The 18,878-nt window shown below is 35.3% G+C and overlaps 3 protein-coding genes across 3 annotated transcripts in view; 1 reads left to right on the top strand and 2 right to left on the bottom strand.

The window, feature by feature from the left end:
* The window catches only part of LOC106139787 (zinc finger protein 529), a 37,691-nt gene that overhangs the window by 9,045 nt on the left and 9,768 nt on the right, over nucleotides 1-18,878 (top strand). The gene's annotated exons all lie outside the window — the stretch shown is intronic.
* LOC106129194 (piggyBac transposable element-derived protein 3) lies at nucleotides 4,012-6,698 on the bottom strand. The gene is made up of 2 exons (XM_060952435.1): nucleotides 6,385-6,698; nucleotides 4,012-6,236 (listed from the first exon to the last, which is right to left on the bottom strand). Exon 2 carries the CDS (start codon nucleotides 6,231-6,233, stop codon nucleotides 4,296-4,298), a length of 1,938 nt encoding a protein of 645 aa, XP_060808418.1. The 5' UTR covers nucleotides 6,234-6,236; nucleotides 6,385-6,698; the 3' UTR covers nucleotides 4,012-4,295.
* On the bottom strand, nucleotides 7,592-10,824 carry LOC132903633 (piggyBac transposable element-derived protein 3-like). Its single transcript, XM_060952329.1, has 2 exons — nucleotides 9,031-10,824; nucleotides 7,592-8,929 (listed from the first exon to the last, which is right to left on the bottom strand). The coding sequence occupies exons 1-2, from the start codon at nucleotides 9,050-9,052 to the stop codon at nucleotides 7,743-7,745; spliced, it is 1,209 nt and encodes a 402-aa protein (XP_060808312.1). The 5' UTR covers nucleotides 9,053-10,824; the 3' UTR covers nucleotides 7,592-7,742.

The following is an 18,878-nucleotide window of genomic DNA, read 5'->3' as shown; positions in this document are numbered from 1 at the left end:
TGAATTCTTTTAAAATAAAAAGGTAAATCATTTGGAATCATTGGGATGCGAGGTATAAGTACTGTTTGACCAACTGCTTGACCAGTCAAAACTATTGCAACGATCACGTTTATGCGAAGAAATTTGATTATATGAAATAAGATTTCTAAGTAAAATTATTGGAGCACCTATTTTTAACTTGAGGTCATATGGGGGAAGGCCACTTGGGTTCAAAGAAACTCCTGTGGGTAATGGACCGCATCGACCTGATCCATTACATTATCAATAGATGTGTAGGTAGCTATGTCTCCTGGAAGTTTACTTAAAATTACGTCATTAATATTATCCACGCTACTGTTTCTCGCTGCCAATATTGCCCTTTGACGCATCCATTGATGATCTTTAGTTTTTAGTCTATTTTGCTGATTTCAGGGTAAACTTTTGATATTAAGTCCTCGATGTTACTCACTCTTTCTCCTTAATCACGAAAAAGACGTGCACTCGACAGTTGCATTGTCTTCAACATTAAAAACATTGTCTACTTCTACTTTGCTTTTCTATATCTATTGTCTTTTGCATAATGCGGTTTTCCCCTAGTATAGTTTGTTTTATCTCTGGTTATTATATATTCTTCATGTTTCCGTTTTGTAGGCCCCTTTGGTGTTTTGCAATATTGTCTGAAGTGTCCTATTTTCCCGCAATAGTGGCACTTTTTTCCTTGCTGGACATGTTTCATCATCTGATTAATGTCGGCTACTGCCACACGTCCCACATCTTTTCCTCTTGTAAGCTGTTTGTGTTTTCTGTGTAGTCTCTTCTTTTTTGTTTCTATTTGTTATATGACATTAATTTCTTTATCTCCATCTTTTTTCTTCCCGTAGTTTTCATGCTGATTGTTTACAATTTCCAGATGATACATTTTGATATGCTTTTTCTTTTTTATTGAAACGTTGTACTTCAGATGATGGTTTGCTGCCAACGTAAGTTGAAGCTAAGTTCACAACTCTGTTGTCGTACCAGGTCACTACATCAGTAGTGACCAGAAAATTGACCACAATTGGCAACACTGATATATCAATATCAGTGTTGTCAATTGTGGTCAATTTTTCTACAGTAGTTCCTCGGCCTTTTTATCTTTTTCAACTGGAACCTTGTAGCCTGGGATACGATTAGCTGTTATGGTGCCTATTGGTAAAATAACTTTTTTGTTAAGGTACGTCAAAAGGGGTAGTGACGTGTACCAGTTATCAAAAAATTGTTTGTAGTTGAGTCCTTCTGGTATAAGGCGAACTACGACGCCACTGCTAGTACTTATTTTTGGCAAATTAGTGTCAGATTGTACAGGTCCCTGAGCTCCAGTATATTTTTTTTTTCTATTTTCTAAATATCAATATAATATCTCCTTACACAACTATTAAAAATTAATTATGAAGAAAGATGCTTCTCTTCTAATATTTCTTGCTTTCATATGACTGATTTTAATTTTTCCTTTTGTATTTTCGTTTTTAATACATGCTCTTCTTCAGCCATATTTTTTTTTGTGTATTTCCATTTTCATTGCATGCTCTTCCTCAGCCATCTCCATATGCCTCATATGTTCTTCATCCTTTAACATTTTGCTATGATTTACCATTCTATTTACATAGTCATCTTGGTCCTGTAATATAACAAATAATTGAAAACCGACCAAAATTTCTGTCGTTGTTGTGTTGATATACAAAAGTGAGTTATAAATAATAGGCAGAAAACTTAGATAATATATTTACTGTTTTTGGCTTTGAACCATTATGACCCACAACATTGTTATTAACAAGAATTTTCTGTTTGCACACCTAAAAAAAAATATTAAAATAAACAATCTAATCTATAATCTTACTTCTGTAGACAGTTAACATATGTTCTTTATTTATAACATTATTTAATTCCTTTAATAACCCCGGAGCCTGTGGTAGGGAGCACTGTGTATTTCCTCACTCAATACATACCCTGGCATTTTCCCATATGTATGTCCAAACTTCTTTTTACTGGTGTAGTCATTGGTATGTCATCTTTAAAGATCTGTAAATAAGGTAAATAATATTAAGATTGTTGGGTTATAGAGTGGGATACTATTTTTATAAATATTAGAACTTACTTTTTGCAAACACCTTCCCAAACATTAGTTTTTAGTTTGTTGGTATTGGTGTCCAAAGATTTATTTCCTATAATTTGCGCAAAATCTTTTAGCACAGATGTCAACAATTGCTGTAAAGTGAGAATACTATCACATATTATCATTTCATTATTTGAATTAAAGACCATGCATCCACGCACTATAATGTTTTCAAATTACCTTTTCTTCTTCATCCCAGTTAATAGAACGATTGCGTTTCTGGCTCATTTTATCGCGGCACACTTTTCCCAATTCCTAAATAACAGCGTAGATAGTATTTATTAATTTGAAAATGAAGATTGGCGAAATTAAACTAAACGAAAATAAAATAACACACGCACACGATCATGTGATTTATCAATTTGGCATTTTCGATTTGACAGCGTCGGAGCCGTCAGACGTCAGTTTCATTCCTTATTCATTCAATAACTCATTCTTTTTACTTTTAAATCTACTGGGTTGCCATTACATCCGCATTAAAGTCGGCGTAGGGAATGTATTGCTAGTCCAAGGTTACACCACGTTTATTAATAACAAAAAAATTTACAACTTAATGCGCTGTTACTCTCGAATTATCAAGTCCTAGCGTAAAGTCGAATTAAGTTTGGAGGAAGAGATTTTTGTTAATAAAACAGATTAGGTGGGCGCAGCCACCACTACATAGATAGACACTCATACCTTCGTACGTTTGCTTACACATACCTACATATATGGAGCATACCTGTATTTGTACATTTGTGTCCCTACAACAAGTTTCATCTATTGTTGGCAAACCTCTTCATTTAAACATTTCATTTTCTTTTTCATATTTACCTGGCAGATGGCAGCAGCCTTTGCTCTTTTCCAATTCTACAAGTTTTACTAGTAAATTATAATAAATTTTTGCTCCAAATGAATCATAAAAAAATTGTTTAATTCAATAAAAGCGTTTCTTACTCATTTCAGCGCATGACAAGGATCGATTAATTCAATTTTTTTTATAATCCTCGAAAAGAAAGATCTCCATCCGTTTGCATTCAATTGCACCTCATACATTGAAACATGGAAAAATCCGATGCAGCATCGTGATGATAACAGTAACACCTAGCTCAAAACATTTGTATAAACATGAAAACAACAGACCAACCTTTTGTTCACTACTTAAACTAGTGATGAGAAAAGCATGCTAGTTACGGCCGGTTTCCATTTTCGATTAATACAGTTTGGTTAAAATACAAAACTTTTTTTTTGCTGCATCAGCACTTTCACTATCAATGTCAGACCCAATGTTTACTCGACCGTGATATTGTTTTGACTACGCATCTCAAATAAGTGATTTGCATCATATTATTACGGCATATTGCCGTAATAATGTGGATGTGTCCAAATTTGTCAAAATCTTCCTCTTCAACTCAATCATCTTGTTTTTAACCCTTTACTGCAATAAAAGAACACGTGTTTCAGCATTTTTAATTTATTAAACTAAATCCTGAATTGCCGCTAAGGGCAAAGTTTTTGTAGCCCCATTTGTGGGGTTTCTTAGGGTCATGGTAGCTGACAAATATAGGGATTCCGACTATGGACTCCACATCTGCCAAACTATTGCCAGGAAGGGAACAATTGATTTGGGCTATGTGGATGGGATGTTAAGTGGACCAGATTATTGGGTTATGGAGTGAGATATTATTATTATAAATATTAGAACTTACTTTTTGCAAACATCTTCCCAAGCTTTCGTTTTTAGTTTGCTGGTATTGGTGTCCAAAGATTTATTTTCTATAATTAGGGCAAAATCTTTTAGCACAGATGTCAACAATTGCTGTAAAGTGAGAATAATATCACATTTTATCATTTCATTATTTGAATTAAGGACCACGCACCCACGCACTATAACCCTACAAGGCACGATTTTTTTTTTCTTTTCGAGTAAAATGTATGTTATATAGTTTACCACTAGAAGTCCGGGAAAAATAATAAAAAAAATCAAAACCAAATATTTACGTAGAAATATATTTTTTTTATTTGGTTCCCGCTGAGGTACATTGTGCCTTAATACTACTTTTTGGCATCGAATCAGTACAAATGGACTACCCCACTTTGATTAATACAACATGTTTTATAATTATCATTGTAAGCCCTTAAAAAGAAAAAAAAATATAATAAACGAAATAAAATTATAACAGTGCTATTGATGGAAATTCCGAAAGCAATTTTTATCTTTATAGAAGCAAAGTTCCACACGACATTTTTCACATGTAATGAAAGTTTTGCCTTTGCATCCGGGATATTTACAGCGTTGACGTTTCAAACCCCAAATAGGATAATGTTCAAACCCATCACTTCTGACATCAGGAGGAGGCAGGATTGCAGTATTACGCTTAGTCCTTTTCAGCTCAATTTCAGTAGACGCAGATGATGGTCTACCTCTTTTCTTGTTCATCGATAGACCAGACATACAGAGACTTTTTGCAACTTCAAACTTGAAGTCTCTCAGTTTTAGAGGGGTTGGTGTCCCGTTCTGCTCTCCAACTCGTCTGTATAGCAACCAACTATTTATAACCACAACATCTAGAAGGTGGTAAAATAATCTCAAATACCATTTTCTGGTTCTTATTTTTATTTTATATTTACCCAGAAATGAGTCGAGCAGATCGACACCTCCCATGTGCTGATTATAAATTTTCACTATTTGAGGACAATCAACATAAATATATTTTTTAGCTTTTTTGCAATATCTCTTCACTTGATGTACTGGCTCTCGTCCCACAAACGATGATGAGAGCACAACTGGCTTGTTATCGTACCACATTATAGTAGCAATCTCTGTGTCATCAACATTAGCCACCCATTCCTCGGAGGATCCCCTATCGATCTTATCTTTTTTCAGATCTTTTAGAGATGGTATGTTTAGATCTTTTCCCAACCGACCTTTGTTCAGGGTTCCCAATGATTGTATACCTTGTTTTGACAAATATGAAATTAATTCTGGCGATGTGTAATAATTATCAAAGTATAATTTATATTGTTGGTCTCTGGGTATGAACCTTGCTAGACGTACGACAATATTTGCGCTTGCTCCTAAGTCTGGTTCAGTTGAGGATCTAAGATTAGGATCATTCTCCATCCCCGAATAAATTTCAAAGTCGTAAGCAAACCCACGATCATCGCAAAGTATGAACAGCTTATACCCCCATTTATGTGGCTTGTTCGGAAGGTATTGTCGTAGAAAATTTGAAGCCTTTGTCGCACACATCTGCTCATCGACTGACAACGCTTCTCTTTTTGGTATACTTTGACACTTTTTCTTCAGTGTTTCCAATAAAGGCCTGATTTTGTGTAGACGATCATAGCCTGGCGAACCTGAAGGTGGTTGCAATGAATTATCATTAAAATGTAAGTACTGGCAGATTTTTTTGAAATAATTAATTGGCATTGTCTCCATTATCAACGGTATGCCCAGTTCACTTGCCCAATACATTCGTATATTTGGCAGTGGTGCTAAGCTCATGGTCAAACATATACCTAAAAACTTTTTTAACTCTGACACTGAAATATGAAATGGCTTCGAAACATTTTTTTGGATGCTAAATTTGTACATTTCTTCTGTGATGTGTTCTAATAATTCATTATCAAAAAACCATAGAAAATATTGTAAGGGTGTTTCAAATTGTGAAATCGATGGCGGTAAAATTGTGTTTCCAGTAAACTGAGGCAGAACTGGTTGAAAAGACTTCTTTTTCCAGATGAACTTCCTTTTTTTTCTTTGAGAGCAAGAGACCTTGGTTTTAGTTCTGTTAGATGTGGCAATACTCACAAAAGTCGAAGATTGTCTGGCTGTTGGTGACGGTTGAACAATACCTGCAGTGGGCTCTGAAATTGCACCCGAAGTACTGGGTCGAGGGCTTGGTTCATGTCTGTTTTCGTGACTTGTATCTTCATTAGTAGAAGGACATTGATTTGCTTCCATGTCATTAAGTGATTCTGGCAAAAAGCTAAGAGTGGATCGTAATCTTTCAGTATCTTCATCACTGTCGGCTGCAGAAGAATCTTCGCCATCTTCGCTACCCGATGGTATAGTCAAGAAATGTATAATTTCTTCCTCAAATAATCTTTTTCTAGCCATAATCTAAAAAAAAAATATATATTCGTCAGTAAAATACCGATAGTACGTATTGGTAAAAAGGAAGACTAAGGCACAGTGTACCGTATCTGGAACGTTCAAATAAATGGATTTTTTTCTTACATAAATTACAACAATACAAAAACTAACTTACCCGAGTCAAAGTGAACACTATTATAAAACTACAATAATTTTTTTACTGTCCAAAACTCCAATAAAACAACTTTTATATTTTTTTCAATATGTGGAATTAATGAACTCGCGACGACACCCCGAATTTGAAGTTCTGTTCTTTGCCTAGTGACCGATACCGCCATCTATGCCAAACTATCTGTATTACGTAATCGCTATACTAGTAAAGTTTCTACAAAAACCCAACAGAAGTCTATATCAGTTTTAATAAACGTGTAGGGAACCTTTTCTATGAGTGTTCCCGATGAGTCACTGAGTGCCTTGTAGGGATAATGTTTTCAAATTACCTTTTCTTCTTCATCCCAGTTAATAGAACGATTGCGTTTCTGGCTCATTTCGGCGTAAGGAATGTATTGCTAGTCCAAGGTTACACCACGTTTATTAACCCTAGATCACTAACCTTATTTTACGACGTTTAATACTAACCTTCGTCGTTTCGACTACGCTCTATAATGGAGGGGGCTTAGAGGTTTATTAAAAAAATATATATTCTAATTAATGTTTTTATTTTAAAAACAAAGTATTAATCTTCATATTTAAAGATAATAATATACACTTTAACATTATTTTTTATTCAAACAGTCTTATTAATGAGATCTCAGTTTACATGCAAAATCAACTTTTTCAAAATTTATAAACATAACGGTACATATTATATATAACATCAAATTGTTCTAAATAAACTGTTAATTATAAAAATAATATTAGAATAATCAATTAAAAACAAAATTTTGGCAATAGCTTAGGAACTAAAACATTTGTGACACACATCAAGTTTGTGTTCCCCACACAACGATTTATTGCACTTAGTGCACCTACTCTTAGTCATCCTTCGCTTTGCGGAGGGACATATGGCACATATTTTTCTTTTATTTTGCTGTGGGAGGACATCAGCCGCATTACTTTGCACAGTCTCATTTATACCGCTCTCATTACAACTTCCTGGCATATTTAAAATTTGAGTAATTGAGTCCCGCAGAGTAGTTTGTAGAGATGGTATAAGCAATCTTTTTTGCATGTGTGGTTCGATCAGCTTGTGATGTAGAGCTTTTAGATATTCTCGCCTCGATAGAGGTTTTTTCTTAGCCTCTATAGTATTTGTTACATAAATGATGTAACTATTTATAAACGAAATATCTGCAAGAGGCAATGGAACACATTTGGTCCAAAGTATCTACCCCTCCTTTGGTTTGATTATAAAACTCAATCATTGTAGGCTTTTTAGTTTCTACATTAATGGTTCCCTCTTCGTCACACGTTGATAGTAGGAATACAACTTTTTGGGGTTTTGGTTTGTAGGATAGTAGTGTTAGTTCGTTATCATAACAGAACAGCTGTTCCAGTTCTTCTGGTGCGTTCATTTTGAAACTCTACCGGTATTTCCCTTTTGTTAGCTCGTAGAGTTCCAACCAATGTCAGCTTATATGGTTCTTTTACTAAACTTTTGGCTAGTGGCACCGAAGTGAACCAATTGTCCATAGTGATATTTCTATTTGTGCCATGAACAGTCCTTGTCAATTTTTTCACAAAATATTCACCAAGTGGTACTCCATCTGTTTTAGTAGACGAACCTAGATAAGGCTCTGCATCCACCATATACTTTGTAGAATTGTCTACAACCATCACAATTTTTATACCATATTTATTGGGTTTATTTGGTATATATATACGAAAGGGACATCTGCCTCTGAAACCTAACAACTGTTCATCAATGGTGAGGTAGCATCCAGGTTTATAGTTCTCTCGACACTTAGCTATGAAAAGGTCCCAAATATCTCGAAAGGGAGCGAAGACATCGGTTAACCTCCGTTCTTGACGCGTAGACTTATCGTCAAATCTTAGGCAGTTTATTAGGAAATCAAACCTCTTACAGGACATTGCACTGCGATATCGATTGCCACAGAACGTGGTGTCAAGCAACTCTCTGGATGGTAAATGATTATCTTTCATTGCTGCAGATAATGTGAGAATGCCAATGAGAGCTCTAATTTCATTAGGATCGGTTGGTCTCTGTGTAGATTTTAATGTTTTATATTTATGAGATTTTATTGCTATCTCGGCATTGGTGTGGGTGACAATTAAATCAATCATATTATCAGTAATGAAACATGAAAAGCATCCCAGAGGCTCTAAAAGATTTTTACAAGAGCGTACAGGTCCAGGTCTTATATGAACTATGTTCCTTGAAGCTGTTCTGCTTAGTGACCTTGACTGTTGTGACGACCATTTGTGTTTATCTTTCCCACGAAGAATAGTACGCGATGGTCTTATAATCAAGTCGCTACGGTCTGCTGAAGTGCTAGGTGTCGCGTCATCAGTAGAACATGGTGGAGATGTATCACTTGCCTCATAATCTTCATCCGGAAGTTGCTCGTCATTCACAGTAAAAACTTCATCTTCACCCTCCGTTTCATACGCGGGATCAGCCTCAAGGTGGTCTTCGGGCTCACTCTCTGAAAAATTTTCCTCCTCACTGTCATCATTTAATAACACCGCAAGGACCGCATCTAAAAAAATGAAATATTAGACACCATTATTAATCAAAAAAAGATAAAAGAACGTTATTTTAACTTAACTAAATAGTACAAAAAGTTACGTTACTACTAACCTTCGTCGATGCGACGAGCCATGGTTGCTGGAACGGCGCGCACAGCCCCCCTACGCACAGAAGACTACCGTCCGTCGCGAGGGCAACGGGTCGACTGGGATTAGCTCGAATTAGAAAACCGCACGGTCGCGCGCGCAAAAGTTATCGCGATTTTTTTGGTGACGCGTCGTCGAATCGACGAAGGTTAGTAATCTAGGGTTAATAACAAAAAAATTTACAACATAATGCGCTGTTACTCTCGGATTAACAAGTCCTAGCGTAAATTGGAATTAAGTTTGGAGTAAGCGATTTTTATTAATAAGACTGATTAGGTGGGAGATTACTTATGTAGATTAACATCCAAACTCAGTTCAATCGGAAAACCACCATATTCCATATTTACCTGGCAGATGGCAGCAGCCTTTGCTCTTTTCCAATTCTACAAGATTTACTTGTAAATTATAATCAATTTTTGCTCCAAATGAATCATAAAAAAATTGTTTATCAATAAAAGCGATTCTTACTAATTTCAGCACATGACAAGAATCGATGAATTCAATTTTTTTTTAAATCCTCGAAAGAGAAGGTCTCCTTTCATTGCATGAGATTGCACCTCATACATTGAAACATGGAAAAATTCGATGCAGCCACATCACGCTGCTAACAGTAACACCTACCTCAAAACATTTGTATAAACATGAAAACAACAGACCAACTACTTTGTTCACTACTTAAACTAGTGATGAGAAAAGCATGCTACGGCCAGTTTCCATTTTCCATTAACACAGTTTAGTTAAAATACAAAACTTTGGTTTGCTACATGAGCACTGTCACTATCAATGTCAGACCCAATGTTTACTCGACCGTGATATAGTTTTGACTATGCATTTCTAATAAGTGATTTTCTGATAAACATTTCATCTCTCATGAGTGCACAGATGACAGGATCTTGATGTGTGTTAATTTAAGCACCAAAGGTGCAAAAGGCTTCTTATACTACTAAGGCGTCTAAATCCTTTGACCCAGTATATTGCCGTAATAATGTGGATGTGTCCAAATTTGTCAAAATCTTCCTCTTCAACTCAATCATGATGTTTTTAACCCTTTACTGCAATAAAAGAACACGTGTTTCAGCATTTTTAATTTATTAAACTAAATCCTGAATTGCCGCTAAGGGTAAAGTTTTTGTAGCCCCATTTGTGGGGTTTCTTAGGGTCATGGTAGCTGACAAGTTTAGGGATTCCGACTATGGACTCCACATCTGCCAAACTATTGCCAGGAAGGGAACAACTGATTTGGGCTATGTGGATGGGATGTTAAGTGGACCAGATTATTGGGTTATGGAGTGAGATATTATTATTATAAATATTAGAACTTACTTTTTGCAAACATCTTCCCAAGCTTTCGTTTTTAGTTTGCTGGTATTGGTGTCCAAAGATTTATTTCCTATAATTTGCGCAAAATCTTTTAGCACAGATGTCAACAATTGCTGTAAAGTGAGAATAATATCACATATTACACTGGTCAACACGATTCTGGTTTCCTTCATTTTTTTCTCTCTTATTGGTTATTTCTATGGTCCTGACTATGAAAAAAATACTGTGAGATTGCCAACAGCTTTACTTTTTAAAATATACAGTTTCATAATTTCGACCAAATAAAGACAAAAAACTAATACATATTTCAACAAAATATCTATTAAACACTATCAAATGATCTTTTATATGATTTTCTTGCATGAACGACGTTAGGTAGATCTCGTTTCAAACTCCAGCAGTAGTCCGCCATCATATGTGAGTCCCATCTTCCCTGATATCGCCCTTCCATTGTGCGAAGATCTTGGTGAAATCTTTCACCCTGCTCCTCACTAAAATCACCCAAATTTTCAGTAAATTGGTCTAAATGCGAGTGCAGGTAGTGGATTTTTATGCTCATGTTGCACCCTAGCACTTGCAAGTTTGATAGCATGCTCTCAACAAGCTTAACATGGTCGTCAGATTTCTTGTTGCCTAGGAAATTACTCATAACCAAAACAAATGAATTCCAAGCTTTGGATTCCACTTCAGTCATTGATTCGACAAAATTGGGGTCTTTTACGACTTGCCTAATCTGTGGCCCATCAAAAATACCTGCTTTCAATTTTTCTTTGCTTAATCCTGGAAACTTGCGAAAAAGAAAATTAAAACATTCTCCATTTTTGTCAAGTGCCTTCACAAATTGTTTCATTATGCCAAGTTTGATGTGAAGAGGTGGAAGTATGATGCGGTCTCGACTAACCAAAGGCACGTTTATTACATTTTTTGTACCAACCACCAGCTCTTCCCGCACTGGCCAAACTTTTTGTGACCAATGATGTTGTTTGTCACGACTATCCCAGAGACACATGAAACAAGGGAACTTTGTGTACCCACCTTGTTGACCTAATAGAAAATTAACCATTTTTAGATCAACACAAATGACCCACTTGTGGTCCTTATACTTAATTTTATCCATAACCTTAGAAATATTTGCGTATTCTTCTTTTAAAGTCGTCGAATGTGCAATAGGTATAGAACCGTACTTGTTGCCGTTATGTAGCAAAACACACTTTAAACTTCTTTTGCTGCTGTCTATGAAAAGACGCCAATCGCTAGGTTGGTACTTTGTTAAACCTATCTGTTTCAAAATACTGCTAACATCGTTACAAAAAACTAAATCCTTTTCTTGAGAAAAATACGGTAACAGATTTTTTTCTCGCGTACGATAAAATGTGATTTTGGTTTCCGGAGTAAGCAAATTTTTTTCTTTTAAACGAGATGCTAAAATTTCAGAAGCTTCTTTCGGTAAGTTCAGATCTCTTACTAGGTCATTTAATTCTTTCTGATTGAATGGTTGAGGTTCTGAAAGGTTGAATTTGTAGTCTGGATCAGAATCTTCACTTGATATATTTCGTTCATTTCGTTCGGATTCACAAATATTTGGATCATCAGAAGATTTAGATGTGCTGGGTTATACCTCTCGTGATCTTAATTGAGGTCGTTGAGCAGAAGCTAAGTTGGGATAAGGCCACTTACTTCGATTTCCAGGATTGATTCCGTTTATTTTCACAACGCAAAAGTAGCAGTCGTTATGATGGTTTTGAGGTTCTCGCCGAATCATTGGTGTTTCGAACATTGTTCCATCTCTTTTTCCACTGGACCACAACCGTAGACATACTACACACTTCTGGCAAACAATATGAGGAACCCATGGCTTGTCCTGATTACACAATTTTATTTTAAAATACTGATGATACGCAGTTTACGCATATTAGAACTTACTTTTTGCAAACATCTTCCCAAGCTTTCGTTTTTAGTTTGCTGGTATTGGTGTCCAAAGATTTATTTTCTATAATTAGGGCAAAATCTTTTAGCACAGATGTCAACAATTGCTGTAAAGTGAGAATAATATCACATTTTATCATTTCATTATTTGAATTAAGGACCACGCACCCACGCACTATAATGTTTTCAAATTACCTTTTCTTCTTCATCCCAGTTAATAGAACGATTGCGTTTCTGGCGTTTCTGAATTAAGTTTGGAGTAAGCGATTTTTATTAATAAGACTGATTAGGTGGGAGATTACTTATGTAGATTAACATCCAAACTCAGTTCAATCGGAAAACCACCATATTCCATATTTACCTGGCAGATGGCAGCAGCCTTTGCTCTTTTCCAATTCTACAAGATTTACTTGTAAATTATAATCAATTTTTGCTCCAAATGAATCATAAAAAAATTGTTTATCAATAAAAGCGATTCTTACTAATTTCAGCACATGACAAGAATCGATGAATTAAATTTTTTTAAATCCTCGAAAGAAAAGGTCTCCTTTCATTGCATGAGATTGCACCTCATACATTGAAATATGGAAAAATTCGATGCAGCCACATCACGCTGCTAACAGTAACACCTACCTCAAAACATTTGTATAAACATGAAAACAACAGACCAACTACTTTGTTCACTACTTAAACTAGTGATGAGAAAAGCATGCTACGGCCAGTTTCCATTTTCCATTAACACAGTTTAGTTAAAATACAAAACTTTGGTTTGCTACATGAGCACTGTCACTATCAATGTCAGACCCAATGTTTACTCGACCGTGATATTGTTTTGACTATGCATCTCTAATAAGTGATTTTCTGATAGACATTTCATCTCCCACGAAAGCACAGATGAGTTGATATGCCTTTATCTAAGCTCCAAAAAATGCTTCTAAATTGGTGCAGCATCAACAATTTAGTAGCATTTGCTGACAATGGCAACACATTACGTTTTAAAAGCTGCCTGTCTAAATCCTTCGACGCAGCATTGTCGTAATAATATGGATATCACCAAATTTATTAAAATCTTCCCCTTCAACTCAATTATGATTTAAAGGGGACAAGTTTCATCGATTATTGACAGACCTCATCATTTAAACATTTAATTTTCTTTTTTGCTTCCCCAATTTTTTTAATGTTTTTAATTCTTCGAGTGCTGAAGCCTGGGACATTAAGGCAATTTTAATAATTGATAAAAATGTACACACGACAAGCGATGTCGAAAATGAAAAAAATCGATATATCGATTAAATCTAAAAAAACACTGAAGTATTTTACCAGTATTCCTTTTTATTACACAAAATTATAACAATATCTACAACTGAAAGGCTATCTTCTAACTTTAAGACCTATTTAAGATATCAAACAAAAAAATCTCTCCATCTATTAACAGGTCAACCAACGCGTCTTTAGGAACACTACTTAATCCAATGTTTGCTTTTGCAGCCAAACATTGCTTCATAAGGGCTACGATTTATCCCTGCGTGATATGCTCTGTTCTTCATAAATTGAATAAAGCGTAATCCTCATCTTCTCTACGTCTTGGTTAGCCCTTTCAACAGACCCTTGTGTTTGAGAGTGTCAGGGTTTACCATGAACGATTTTTAATTCCGACCTCATCGCACATACTTCTTTAACCATAATATAAAAACCTGATATAATAAAAAACAAACAGACAACGACTAAATTGGTTAAATCATTCTTTATTTGCAGTCGGATAAAAGTATTATATCAGTAGATTTATTGGGGTAAATACAGACATTCGGACAGTTAATAAGGGGCATTTCCCCGTATTAACTGTCCGTATTTTGTAAGGTTACATTTTATTTTATACAAAAGATTTTAGGTTAGAACAATTACACGTGCTGGTTATTAGTATCACATTTACAGACTTGATAACACAATAACACGTTACTATAATTGAACGGGCCGAGAGTCCGAGGGTCTTTTAGGTCTAGTCTAAATAAAAACAGAATTTCGCCCGTTCAAGGTGCGTCTTGTCGTCGTCTCGTCTTAGTGTCGATTGTCCTTTTTTTCATAAGTCAGTTTTGGTCATCTAAATTGTCAAGTCAAAAAGTGTTTGTCCATGGAGGCTGAACGGCCGCTACAATAATAGTTTTACTACTCTACTACTTCTACTGAAAATCTGAAAGAAAATTTAAAAAATACTCGAAAATGTTTGATTCTACGAGTATACCTTGGAAGTTGAGCGCGGCCTCCGATGTTGACAGTTGTCTTGTCCGTACACTAAACATGGCGGACTTGATCCCGTGAAAGCGTATGGGCGGCGCGGGGGGAGCTACATCAGGCAACGCATTGGTGTCTGTATCAACCCGTTGCTCGCAATCACCCCACTTTCCCCTGCATAAAATAATAGCCTGTAGTTGACTTTCTATCTTTTGGATCTTCTAGTTGGCATCACAATTACAAACCATTAATTCCATCATCAAATCGACACTCGCGAATCTAGTTTTTAGGCTGCTGTCGCAAGAGAGTTTGATGAGACTCTTCATCTTGTGATGTAAATCTTTGTCGACTTTGTGTATGGAAAGGGTCTTGGCTCCACGCAAATTTTTCAACATCATCATCTGCAAAGTACTTCGAAAACAATTCGGTGAGCTTCGCTAGGTGGTCCGTAAAAAGGGCGATCAGGTCTTGTGAAACAACCAGTTTATTGGATGCCGCATAAGTATACAATTTCGGGAAGCAATCTTGACCGCCGCCTTCTTCCAACTTTGCTATCCACAACTGCAGTTTCTTTCTAAGCGCCGCCATCTTCTCCGAAAGTTTCAGAATGTGCGCATTTGCGCCTTGCAAAGATAGATTAAATTGTTTAATTTCTCAAACACATCGCATAAATATGCTAGCTTTAGCAAAAAATCAGGTTCAGTAAAATATTTGGTATTTTCTTGAAGTTCTTGCTGTAAAAAAGTGTAAATTTATTCGCGTAATTCAAACACACGAAATAAAACATCATGAATTACAGTAGTACAGCAGCGCTGTATGTTCAGCTCCCATATCTATGCATAGTTTTTTAAAAGTCTGGCTTTTAGAGGCCTAGTTTTTATGTAGTTTACCGAACTAATTACACATTCCAGTACTTGGTTCAGTTCCGAGCTCATTGATTTTGATGCAAGAGCTTACCTATGGATGATGCAATGGGTCCACATAGCATATGGTGCTTTTTTACGAATAAGCGCTTGTCAGACATCCTCATACTTGCCAGACATCGATCGAGCATCATAAATTATAGGTGCTGACTACTAACAGTAGTAATAACAATGTTAATATACTTTAAAACAGTCAGGCTTCACGTAACATAGCCAACAGCCAGGGAAATTATTATTAAAATAGTAGTAACACTGATAATACGGACATACATACTATCATTTTCCTTACTTTTCTTGGCCGTGACCAAAAGGTTAAAACAGTATTATAAACGATTTTACTTGTTAGCGTTTAAATATAGTATATAGTTTAATGATACTAACATATCATAATCCATTGTTATCAGATACTACAAGAACCTATTACTTCATTCTGCATAATACTTTCCAAATGTCATTTCAAGTACTATTTTGAGAAGATTTTACTTACTGTTTTTGGCGCTCCTGTTCACGTTTCCAAGATCGTGGATTGCGTATGCGTTTCCGAGCATTTACAGTATCACATTTTCTAGATCATAATGTGCTTGATCTTCCATTTTATTCATTAAATTTTAATGTAAAATATGTTATTGCTGCAAAATCTGCTAGCTCGGCTTCTGCATCAGGAATGAACACTTTGTATCGTTCTAGATGTGGCCCTAACCTTTTTTTACTTCTGAAGACTTAAAAATGGAATTCCCATTGCTTAAGCCGCATTTCTTATAGAAGAACCACTAGTAATGAGCTGTAAAAGTGATGTACCAACTCGGAAAAAACAAAACTCGATTTAACCCGAGTTAAAATCCACATTATTCTTCTATCATTTCACAAAATCCCAGCTTTTGAAAATAGAAGTTCTGAAGGGACTGACGATGCTGGTAGGTATACAAATATATTTTTGGGCAATTTCGGATAACCGCGGAAATAAACATTTCTTGTCATTCCAAAACTGAAGTGAATCGCATTTTCTGTCAATATTTGCTCCGAACGTCTTGCTTAAGTTTCAATGTATTTACATTTACTTGCTCTCACTATGAGTAAGGCACAAGAAGCTTTTGTGCTATGTTTAAAATGCGAAACAATTGCTCAACATTTTGCAAAAAGTTCTAGTAGCTGACAGTTAGAAGAAGTCGACGGCCCAGTGGTAAACTCGCCAAACTGAAAATACTTAATTATTCAGGAGAGGCCAATGAAATTAAAAGAAAACCGTATAAATCAAGATTTGAAAATATGTACTAATGTTTGTTATTTTTAGATTTCTCAGGAGCATAACTATTCTGTTTAATGGTCTTTGGCTACCTAGACACTGCCGTACTGGGTCTAAAAATTAAACTCAGAATAAGAAGTAATCTGTATTAATGACTATAGATATACAAATTGCCAAACACTATATAAACATACATACATATGATCACGTCTATATCCCTTGCGGGGTAGACAGAGCCAACAGTCTTGAAAAGACTGAATGGCCACGTTCAGCTATTTGGCTTAATGATAGAACCGAGATTCAAATAGTGACAGGTTGCTAGCCCATCGCCTAAAAGAGGAATCCTAAGTTTATAAGCCTATCCCTTAGTCGCCTTTTACGACATCCATGGGAAAGAGATGGAGTGGTCCTATTCTTTTTTGTAATAGTGCCGGGAACCACACGGCACTATTACAAAAAAGAATATAAAAATATAAAAATTGTATATAAAAATTGTAAAAAAAAAACTATAGCGCGTTTTAATATGGCAACAGGTCATCTAGTGTAAAAAATGGAAAACTAATTGGACAGTCTTAATTGTAAAAATATTATTATTTATTTAATAAAAGTAGTTTAGCGTGTTTACCCTAGCGAGTAATATTGAAATTAATTAATTCGCTTGTGGTACATTAGTCAATATGGCATCAAATGGCGTTGGCTATAATATTATTTTTTAATGTTTTTATTGTTTATTTTTTAATTTGGGTACCGAAATCTTTTAAGTCTTCATAAAGTAATGTTGTCACTTTGTATGGTTTGGGATTAGTCCTAGCTAATTGTATCTACAATTTGAGCCCAATCATCCAGTGTATACACAGGCACGTTTTCTTTTTAATTATATTTTGGAATGAATGGAGTCACACTCCATATGAGTGTGTCCCGTTTCAAAATATTTATTATCGAATACTTCTAAGTTTTCATGTTCCTTGAGAACTTGCATACACATAGAAGAAAAGTGGTAATTAAAGTGGTTTTAGATCGTTTAGGTTAGTTTAGGTTCGCTGGTTAATAATGGTTCTGCGTGGTATTCTATACTCTTCACTAGCTTTTCTTTGCGTTAATTGTTTATTTTCTATGGATGCCAAACATTGCCTCAAAGTTTCAGGGCTGTAATTTTTATAATTTCTAGATCCGACGGGTTTTTTATAATTTCTTGGCATCTTTTCTGAAATAAAACAATTTACTCGATTTGGGTTTACTTTGTTACAAGGTGCAAAGTCACCCCAAAGTTACTAAAAAAAATATGAGCACACCAAAAAGTGAGGTTAGATTATGACTAATTAAAAAATTCAATGAAGTATTTATGGATTCCTTTACCTGATTATATACAATATAATTTACCTTAATATGCTATGCATATTTCGGGATGGAAGTGGCTTTTTGCCATACAAGAAAAAAAACCTTTTGACGTCTTGCACTACATCTGCATCTGACAAGAAAAATGGCGGACGTTTTTTTTTTCCACTTCAGTGTTGCCAGTCATAAATAAATATTTTTGGGTGCGTTCACAATTAAATGTAATGTCGCACCGTTTTGCACAATTTTCTGAAATGTTTCGTCGCTTAACGACGAAACATTTCAGAAAATTGGAGCATAATTTACCTTAAAGGAGCAAAGTAGGAACATTTTACGGTACTGAATTTTAATTGTAATTTTATTTATTGATTAAAAATCATAAAAAAAATGTCATTAATATCAAAACAACATCATTAATAACACAGGCCTACAACGATTTTGGTGCCGGGGGTTTTGGACCTGATTTTAAATAAGTCCTACATGGTGATATCAAAAATGTTATCAGTTTTTTTCTATCAGCTCTAGTTTTCGATATAAATAAAAACATAAATTTCACAAAAAAAAAACTTTATTGGCATTAGACATCAAGAAATTGCCTTTTGAAAGATTTCCTGGAATGAAATTGACTTGGAAAATCTCGCATGATTCCCCAGCAATAATCAGCCATCATATGAACGTCCCATCTTCCTTGATATCTGTTCTCCATCGTTTTTATATCTTGGTGGAAACGTTCTCCTTGTTATTCGCTTAGATCTCCTAAATTGTGTTGGAAATGATCCAGATGGCTATGGAGATAGTGTATTTTTATACTCATATTACACCCTAAATTTTTGAAAC

This window comes from Amyelois transitella, chromosome 28, assembly GCF_032362555.1.
Source record: "Amyelois transitella isolate CPQ chromosome 28, ilAmyTran1.1, whole genome shotgun sequence".
Classification (NCBI taxonomy): domain Eukaryota; kingdom Metazoa; phylum Arthropoda; class Insecta; order Lepidoptera; family Pyralidae; genus Amyelois; species Amyelois transitella.
This window is presented reverse-complemented; position numbering and strand designations above follow the sequence as displayed.

Bases quoted from the DNA above. Each gene is read 5' to 3' on its own strand.
- LOC106129194 (XM_060952435.1), bottom strand. From the start codon at position 6,233: ATGGCTAGAAAAAGATTATTTGAGGAAGAAATTATACATTTCTTGACT.
- LOC132903633 (XM_060952329.1), bottom strand. From the start codon at position 9,052: ATGGCTCGTCGCATCGACGAAG. The intron at 8,930-9,030 runs GTTAGTAGTAAC...TCATTTTTTTAG, and splicing joins GGCTCGTCGCATCGACGAAG to ATGCGGTCCTTGCGGTGTTA.